The sequence below is a fragment of the Eurytemora carolleeae genome, unplaced genomic scaffold (assembly GCF_000591075.1).
Source record: "Eurytemora carolleeae unplaced genomic scaffold, Eaff_2.0 scaffold591, whole genome shotgun sequence".
NCBI classification, from domain to species: domain Eukaryota; kingdom Metazoa; phylum Arthropoda; class Copepoda; order Calanoida; family Temoridae; genus Eurytemora; species Eurytemora carolleeae.
In genome coordinates this window covers 172493-182809 of record NW_019396674.1, presented here as the reverse complement: position 1 = coordinate 182809, position 10317 = coordinate 172493, and the positions used below count along the sequence as shown (strand labels likewise).

The window sequence follows — 10317 nt, the reverse complement described above, 5'->3', positions numbered from 1 at the left end:
GGGGGGGGGGTGTCTTCAATAAAAGTCAGTATTTAGAATCAACAATTTAGACGTATTAAGTTAATTCAAAGAAAAACAATGCATTTGTTAAAATTATTTGAAAAAACTAATTTATTCCTGAAATAAGCTAAATTTAACCTGTTCTAATTACGTTTAAGTTGGACTAATTAGATTTGATTAACTAAACCTGGAAACCCCATCAAACTATTTAGCAGATTAATATTTATTATTCATAAATACCAGAATCTTTAAAGGGACAGATATTTGTAATAGCTTTTATTTCATGGAATCTAGTATTTTTGATTTTGTTTAAGCATTGGTGAAACACGAACTTAGTTAAAATAAAAAAAAATTCTTATAAAAACTTTGCTTGGTGTTTGAAATTTATGATATATGAACCTTTTCAGTTTTATAATTAAAAATTTTCAATGCTTATGAAAGCTTAAAGTTTTTTTAAATATTTTTATTTAGCATTTAAAAAAAATTTTTTTTTATCAAATAGATTGTTTTGGTAAATGCTGATTTTATTTCATAATTCTCAATTCTGGTCACACGTCTGCGGCCTTCTTTCTTTATAGTTTCTACTATGAAGCTTTTATCATTCCTGATTTCCTCGCTAGCTGCTGTTTAGCGTTTATACCATCTTTTATCACCTTTTGAAAAAAAAAAAGATTTTTATCAAAATCCCTTTCTCTGTGCCATTTGAGATTTTTGGATTTTTAAGCATAACCTATTTTTAATTTTTGCTGGAAGGCAGGGTTGAATTTCTGAACTGTTCAGTTTTTATATATTTGATTTTTTTCAGGTTCTAATACTTCCTCCCACGGTAACACGGAAGACTGGGTTATTGTCAAAGATGAAGAAAATACATAAAATTTTAAATGTTGACTCGTTTTTTGTTGTTTTTAATTCAAACATATATAAATGTATATATAAATCATTGTTTGCCTTAACCCTTTTATATCTATTTACATCAAGTAATTCTACGAAACTTAATTTAATAATAGAAATGAACAGTTCTTAATAGTTCAATTTGACTTAAAAAAATACTTTTGTGTTATAATTATATATTTTAAACATAATTTAAGATAATATGTTTCAATATTATGATTTGCAGATGTGCCTGTGTAATGTTAAATAGTAATAAAAAAGTTCTTGATAATGTTCTCAGATGTTTCCGTCCATGAGTTTATCCCCCCCCCAAAAAAAAAAAACCCGAGTCCTAATTTAATAAATTTGAGCCGTGTCTCAAATACGCAAAAAACCGGTTATTAAGCCCCGGCTAAAATCTTGAAAGATTGAATACAATTTTGCAACCAGTATTATTTAAGCCACGTCTCAACTTTAAGCCGCGGCTTAAATTCTTCAAATTCGGCCTCTAGAGATTTAAACAAAGAATTGTTGTTAGAAAGAGGACTTCTGAAAATGAAATTATTTTTCTAAGATACATTTTTATATTTTTACCAATTAAACGCATGAACAGGGGTTCTTCTTAATTTGTCGGCTAAGCTTTTGTTTAATATTTAAAAAGTTCTACAGACCCCGATCTAAAAAAGCACATATTTTTATTAAGCTCTTCGCACATATGTTTTATATGTGTTAGCTATACAGCTGGCCAAACGTTTGGACCGAATGGGCTGAAATTTTTTTTCTTAAATCGAAGTTTGTATTCAAAATTAAATTTAACAATATTCCACGGGCAACGCCGGGCATTTCAGCCAGTCGGTATTATTTGAAAGAGAAATGTGTAAGTTGAATTTCTAAAATGCACAAATCCTACTTTCAATATGCTTAAAGTATAACTGTAAAATTATGTTCTTATCTATAGATATTTACTTTAAAGATTGTATAGCAATTATAATTGAAAATATAACTTTATTGTTTTATAGAAAATGTATTTGATATCCTGGTTTCTTTTTGAACTGAATTACTGATAGATAAATTGCGGATTTATGAAGCTGAGACAAAGAAATATGGCTAATTCCTATTGAAGAGGGGTCTTCATGAAGCGTTATATCTGGTAAAATATATTTCTAAACCTCTTAAAAGCACATTTATAACCTCTGGGCCAGTATATTTCTAAACCTCTTAAAAGCAAATTTAAAACCTCTGGACCAGTATATATCTAAACCTCTTAAAAGCAAATTTAAAACCTCTGGGCTAGTGTATCTCTAAATCTCTTAAAAGCACATTTAAAACCTCTGGGCTAGTGTATCTCTAAACCTCTTAAAAGCACATTTAAAACCTCTGGGCTAGTGTATCTCTAAACCTCTTAAAAGCACATTTAAAACCTCTGGGCTAGTGTATCTCTAAACCCCTCGGAAAATAAATTTCCAAACCTCTTGGAAAATATATTTCTAAACCTTTGGTAAAATATATTTCTAAACCTCGGGTATTTTATATTTCTAAACCTTTGGTAAAATTTATTTCTGAACCTTTGGGAAAATATATTTTTAAACCTAAGGAAAAAGTATATTTCTAAACCTCGCCTCGGGTAAATATATTTAATTCTAAAAAAGTTGAATTATTATATAAACGCACAAGAAAAGCTTGTAAAAAAAACACTTGTTCTCAAGCTATTCTTTATCTTGAATACTTGACTAATTAAAAAAATATGAATTAGTTTAAGACATTACGCTACATCGACGGAATCCTATTCATCTTCCTGCAGTGATCCCCGAAATTATGTGAAATGCAACGACGACTTTTATATTTATATTTATATTTATATTTATTAGGGTTTCCGGCGCTATTCAAATGTAATATGTGCGCGTATCTTGGTGGGCTGGGCGACATCCTTTAACGAAAGGGAGTTGTTAATTAACGGAAATTTTCAAGTCGTTAACAAACAAATAAATGAAAAAAGAGATGGGGCAATAATTAGAAAGTGTTATCAATTTGTATGCTTCAAACTGTATTTAAAATACACGAACAAATCAATTTTCATCATGTGGAAAACCATTCATATAAATAAAGTTCATTTCAAAAATTTGCAAAAATTATCAGTAAAAACATGGACAACATCTTTCATAACTGAATAAAAAGTTTAAAGGTTATGCTGTTAAAAATTTAATTTATATTAATGGATGCTCTGTAGGCAGTAAATTTTTCAAGGTTTATTTCGCAAGATTTGCACTAATAATAGTGTATTTATAATTATGACTATATTTTTTATAAAACTTTGGAATAGAATAAAATAATCATTTTTCAATCGATTTCTGACGAAAATAATTGTCTCTCGGATTTCTTTACCATTAAGGAAGAAATATTTTATCATAAAAGGGTACAGTACAGTACAGTACAACACAGTACAGTACAGTACAGTACAGTACAACACAGTACAGTACAGTACAGTACAGTACAGTACAGTACAGTACAGTACAGTACTGTACCCTTTTACGATAAAATATTTCTTCATTAATGTACTGTACTGTACTGTACAGTACATTACAGTACAGTAGATTTACAGTACAGTACAGTACAGTAAAGTACAGTACAGTACAGTACAGTACAGTACAGTACAGTACAGTACAGTACAGTACAGTACAACACAGTACAGTACAGTACAGTACAGTACAGTTTTGACTTAGAGGGTCCTATTTTGCTGAGGTTTTTACAAGGTTAAAATAATGACTTTTTTATTGTAAAATCTACACTGATAACCAGAAAACTCTAGAATGGGAAGGAAGTCGTTTTTTAAAGAAGTAATTGGCAAAATTCTCAATGATTTTTGCTTCAGAGCTTGAGTCCTTCAAATCACAGTGATTTTATGACTTGAAATAGTGCAATGCACTTGAGGCAATTGTACAGACTCATTTGACTTAATAAGTGATTTAATAACTTTCTAGTATAAAGCTATTTGCTTTGAAACGACATCAAATGCACTTCAGTTTTGCTTTAATGTCGTCTTACTATTCCATAGATTTCTGGTTTTCACTTTATATAAAAAGTTTTTAATGGTTAGTTATTTTAATTATTAATATTTCAGATCTCTTTATTTATATACTCGTTGCAAAATGTTCATTTTCTGCAAAGAATAAATTTGCACAATTACGTGTTGGTTTGCGGAATGATGTGTGATTTACAATGTTATTGTGTTGTTTGATTTGATTTTTGTTTTATATGCACAGATTAGCAAATAATTTTTCTTTTTCTTTTTTACTTTATTACGTTGATTAATTAATCATAAAGAGGTAAGTTTTTACATAACATACTTATATGTAGAAGAGGGTCATGCCTTTGCCTTTTGGTTTGATCTAACCAACTCTATAATACTCTTTTGTAGCCCTGGATATAAAGATTTTCAGACTGAAGCATGACTATTCAAAGAGATAAAAATACAACATGTCAGTATCGGAATAAACTCGGTTGTTTTCTCACTTCAAATTTATCAAAAATAGCGTAGAAGATGAACCAACAAGTTTGATTTAATGTTTTGTATTCTCAATCATAAAAAACGCTTTGGTAGATATATATGAATTGACCCCCTTTTTATTAAATTTTTGTACACTCCCCTGTAATTTTATCTTTCGAGAAGTTTTAGGAGTTATGATTAAAATGAAATATTTTAGCTGACAGACCAAAAGCACCCAATATCCCAAATACAACATCAACAATAACTGTCGAACCAACCACAACGACAACAACAACAGTCGAACCAACCACAACGACAACAACAACAGTCGAACCAACCACAACGACAACAACAACAGTCGAGCCAACCACAACGACAACAACAACAGTCGAACCAACCACAACGACGACAACAACAGTCGAACCAACACCAACTTCAACATTCGAACCATCAACAACAGTCGAACCAACACCAACAACAACAGTCAAAACAACAACAACAGTCGAGCCAACAACAACAGTCGAAACAACACCAACAACAACAGTCAAACCAACATCAACAACAGCAGTCAAACCAACAACAACAGTCGAACCAACACCAACAACAACAGTCAAACCAACACCAACAACAACAAGGGAACCAACACCAACAACAACAGTCAAACCAACAACAACAACAACAGTCGAACCAATTCCAACAACTACAGTCGAACCAACAACAACAGTCGAACCAACACCAACAACAACAGTCGAACCATCAACAACAGTCGAACCAACACCAACAACAACAGTCAAACCAACACCAACAACAACAGTCAAACCAACAACAACAGTCGAACCAACAACAACAGTCGAACCAACACCAACAACAACAGTCAAACCAACAACAACAGTCGAACCAACAACAACAGTCGAACCAACACCAACAACAACAGTCGAACCAACAACAACAGTCGAACCAACAACAACAGTCGAACCAACACCAACAACAACAGTCAAACCAACAACAACAGTCGAACCAACAACAACAGTCGAACCAACACCAACAACAACAGTCGAACCAACAACAACAGTCGAACCAACAACAACAGTCGAACCAACACCAACAACAACAGTCAAACCAACAACAACAGTCGAACCAACAACAACAGTCGAACCAACAACAACAGTCGAACCAACAACAACAGTCAAACCAACATCAACAACAACAGTCAAACCAACACCAGCAACAACAGTCGAACCAACACCAACAACAACAGTCAAACCAACACCAACAACAACAGTCAAACCAACAACAACAGTCGAACCAACAACAACCGTGGAACCAACCACAACAAGAACAGTCGAAACAACCACAACAGTCGAACCAACAACAACGACAACAACAACTGTCGAACCAACAAGAACGACAACAACAACAGTCGAACCAACAACAATGACAACAACAACAGTCGAACCAACAGCAACAACAGTTGAACCAACAGCAACAACAGTTGAACCAACAACAACGACAACAACCGCAACAACGCGAGCAAGAACTTTAGAAGCAACAACGCCAGAAGAAGTATCAACAACAACAACACCAACAACAACAACAACGCCAAAAAAGTGCCGTAAGTAGTTTATGACCTAACATAAAAATATTCATCCATTTTAAAAAAGAAATGCGTGTAATCTTGTAGCATTTGGTCTAAAAATGTTTAGAAAAAAGGCAATTTATTCTGAGGTTTCATCTCCCCAACCCAGGGACAGATTCGAAATTTTCCAAATAAAAATGTTTCAAACATGAGAAAAAGGTGTATAAATAAATATGATATTATTCCAGCTGTTTGTGGGGTTAGAAATATAGGAAGGAATCGTGTAGTGGGAGGACAAAATGCAGAGGTAAAAATATAAGGATTTTTTTTCTTAAAGGGACTTTGATGTAATTTCTTTTCTTTCTTACGAACCGGGGGCATGCCTTCTACACAACACCAACGGTACTAGGGTTTCTAACAGAAAGGGCATAACCTAAATTTCACAATTTTCGAGAAAACAAATTTTTGTCGAAAATTTTGCATTTTTTCGGATTTCGTTTTCTCGCGAAAAATGAGAGAAATTTAGCTTTTTTTCGTGAAATTTAGCTTTTATCTGTTTCGCGAAAAAAAGGCGAAAGTGCGATTTTTTTGCGAATATAAGAAATGCGAAAATTTCTCGAATAATTAATTATTGCGTTATGGTTTTCGCGAATAGTATTTTCGCGAAATTTCGCATTTTTTTGCTGGACCCTGAACGGTACCCTTATAACATTCATCTAACTGAGCAAAAATAATGAAGCAGAATTATGCAAATAGTTTATCAATTTCAATTAATTACAATAGGTGGCAACAGAGAAATGGACCAATTATACACGACGTCACTAGTGTCAATTATGATAAGGAAGACAACATTTTCTTCCATTAGTTGACATATTTTCAAAGATTAAATAAAAAAGTGTAAAAAAAGAACATAAAGCACACGAAATTGCACTAATTTTATCGTTAGAAAAGCACTTTATTATCCCTATTATTAATAATTTTGTCGGACACATAAAACTGTTGACACTTTGTGACGTCAGAATACAGCTGTACTGAGAGTGTACAAATTTTACGTTGCCATCTATTATGCTTCATAATCTATTTGGAATTATGTTTTCTCTCTAAAAAATGATAATATCCAATTGAATTTCCTCTTTATAAGTGACTTTCGGATTTTTGTAACAGCAGAAACAAGTTGGGTTATTGTCAAAATTTAACACTTTTCCAGAAAGAAAAACAACGATATATAAATTTATTTTGAAAAACAAGGATATCTTTCAAATTGTTGCTCAGATCAAGGGATCAAGGGAAATGCTGTGTGATTTAAATGGATATTGCATCAACACTCTCTTAAAACAAACAAATATAATTGTTCAATTTAAGCATAATTTTAAGATCAATTATAGAGAGTGAAATTCATACATTTACAGTATTTACAAGATTTAGACGCGACAAAAGAGCAATAGCTTATCTTAGCAAATTGGTCTAAATTGTGTCTATTCGGTCAATATGTGAAGAAGCATGTGCCCCCGTATCGGAACTTTTATACCTTGAAATATCTCTTTTTTGACCATAGCTTCAAACCAAGGTTGGTTACTCTCGATGTACGGAAAATGTCGTCTCTTAAGATATATAGATATATAGACACCCCTGTATAATTTGTAACGTCATATGAGGTTTTTATCTGTCTATCTTAGGAGACGACATTTTCTGTACATTGGAGCGCATCGAGAGAGTGTAACCAACCTTATTATACAACCTTGCTTCAAACCGAGATATGCCTTCTCTTACGCAATATTTGAGCACATTATTGTCAATTTCTCCTTTATACGTTTAAAATGTATATGCTCAGGGCTACAAAAAAGTTAGTTGGTTGAGGTAAAACCAACGGACAAGGCGTTGCGACACTTTAAAGTCGAGGCTGTCTTTAAATTTGATAAATAACTTGCAGAGTTGTCTATATCTCAGAGTTGTCTATATCTCAGAGTTGTCTATATCTCAGAGTTGTCTATATCTCAGAGTTGTCTATATCTCAGAGTTGTCCATATCTCAGAGTTGTCTATATCTCAGAGTTGTCTATATCTCAGAGTTGTCTATATCTCAGAGTTGTCTATATCTCAGAGTTGTCTATATCTCAGAGTTGTCTATATCTCAGATTAATATATATATAATGTATATATATCATTCATATTTGTTATCTTTAGCTACCCAAATGGCCGGACCAACGGCTGAATTGATTTTTTTCAATATTTTTTTTAAGTGTTTTTAAATTCCACGGGCAACGCCCGGACACTTATTGCCATTATAAAGATTTGCCTGCAGAAAATTTTAGGTTTGTTGAGTATTATGTGCGCATTTTGGCGTTGAAGCTTGGAGATAATTTAATATAATATAATATGGGACGCTCTGTTGAGTCTGTATATATCTGAAAACGGTTTTAACAAAAATATTGTTTTTAGATGGGTTCTTACAGCTGGACACTGTCACTTCCCTCGTGGTATGAAAACCAATAAACCAATTACTCGTCTCAAACTCTAATTTTTTAATATTCATATTTTTGTAATGTCATCGAGTAAGCCTTTTATATTTTAAATATTGAGAAGAATTAATTGCTTGAAAAATTAGGTTTTACAAAATAAAATTAGAATATAAACTCAGTTTTGTTGTTTTAAAGATTCCACCTCTCTCTGTATCTTTATTGAAACACAGTTTTTTCTTTTTTAAGATTTCACCTCTATCTGTATCTATATTGAAACTTAGTTGTATTGTTTTTAAGATGCCATCTCTCTGTATTTATATTGAAACTAAGTTTTATTCTTTTTAAGATTCCACCTCTCTCTGTATCTATATTGAAACCCAGTTTTTTTCTTCATAAAGATGCCACCTATCTCTGTATCTATATTGAAACCCAGTTTTGTTCTACAATAAGATTCCACCTATCTCTGTATCTATATTGAAACCCAGTTTTGTTCTACAAAAAGATTCCACCTATCTCTGTATTTATATTAAAACCCAGTTTGTTCTACAATTAGATTCCGCCTATCTCTGTATCTATATTGAAACCCAGTTTTGTTCTACAATAAGATTCCACCTATCTCTGTATCTATATTAAAACCCAGTTTGTTCTACAATAAGATTCCATCTATCTCTGTATCTATATTGAAACCCAGTTTGTTCTACAATAAGATTCCGCCTATCTCTGTATCTATATTGAAACCCAGTTTGTTCTACATTAAGATGCCACCTCTCTCTGTATCTATATTGACACNTTGAAACCCAGTTTATTCTACAATAAGATTCCGCCTATCTCTGTATCTATATTGAAACCCAGTTTGTTCTACAATAAGATTCCGCCTTTCTCTGTATCTATATTGAAACCCAGTTTGTTCTACATTGAGATGCCACCTCTCTCTGTATCTATATTGAAAACCAGTTTTTTTCTACAACAAGATTCCACCTATCTCTGTATCTATATTGAAACCCAGTTTGTTCTACAATAAGATTCCGCCTATCTCTGTATCAATATTCTGAATACATGCTGATTGTAGTTAGGGACTTAGGAATACAAGAATACATGCTGATTTTAGTTAGGGACTTAGGAATACAAGAATACATGCTGACTGAAGTCAGGGACTTAGGAATACAAGAATACATGCTGACAGAAGTCAGGGACTTAGAAATACAAGAATACACGCTGACAGAAGTCAGGGACTTAGAAATACAAGAATAAATGCAGACAGAAGTCAGGGACTTAGGAATACAAGAATACACGCTGACAGAAGTCAGGGACTTAGAAATACAAGAATACACGCTGATAAAATTCAGGGACTTAGGAATACAAGAATACATGCTGACTGAAGTCAGGGACTTGGAAATACAAGAATACACGCTGACAGAAGTCAGGGACTTAGAAATACAAGAATACACGCCGATAGAAGTCAGGGACTTAGGAATACAAGAATTCTCTACAAATTAAAAATTAAGCTTCACATCCAGCAACTGGAAACCTCATTCAAACATTAGATTAGATGTTTATAATTATATATTCTTGAAAAGCGACATAATGAGGAAATAAACATCAATATTTTCAATGTTATCAGGAAAATATAATTATGACAATCTAAATTTTAGAATTTTACACGAAAAGACTGAATTTAAATGGTTAATTTTTTACTTGCTACTTTAATGTTCTTAATGTTTTCGACAAGAATAAATAGAATCTATAATAGTGACTTAAGTCAAAGAAGGATATTGTCAATATTTAACATGGCTTTTGCTTTTAACCCTATTCCTACTAGGGAGGGGGGGGGTCAATTTGACCCCCCCCTGTAGTTTTTTTACATAACTCAAAAAGTATTGGTCTGAGGCTGTTGAAATTTTCTGACTTTTCTTACATACCCAAAGCCCT

The 10317-nt window shown here is 32.5% G+C and overlaps 3 protein-coding genes across 3 annotated transcripts in view; 2 read left to right on the top strand and 1 right to left on the bottom strand.

The window, feature by feature from the left end:
• LOC111707228 (uncharacterized) overlaps positions 1 to 1202 on the top strand; it is a 23819-nt gene extending 22617 nt beyond the window's left edge. Inside the window, exon 9 of the mRNA XM_023480288.1 lies at positions 806 to 1202. Within this exon, the coding sequence (XP_023336056.1) occupies positions 806 to 873 (68 nt within the window). The 3' untranslated portion in view covers positions 874 to 1202. The remainder of the gene's footprint in view (positions 1 to 805) is intronic.
• LOC111707220 (ras association domain-containing protein 1) overlaps positions 1 to 10317 on the bottom strand; it is a 31337-nt gene that overhangs the window by 18177 nt on the left and 2843 nt on the right. The gene's annotated exons all lie outside the window — the stretch shown is intronic.
• Positions 4409 to 6353, top strand: LOC111707227 (putative uncharacterized protein DDB_G0286901). The gene is made up of 4 exons (XM_023480287.1): positions 4409 to 4420; positions 4579 to 5467; positions 5523 to 5966; positions 6179 to 6353. The coding sequence occupies exons 1-4, from the start codon at positions 4409 to 4411 to the stop codon at positions 6247 to 6249; spliced, it is 1416 nt and encodes a 471-aa protein (XP_023336055.1). The 3' UTR covers positions 6250 to 6353.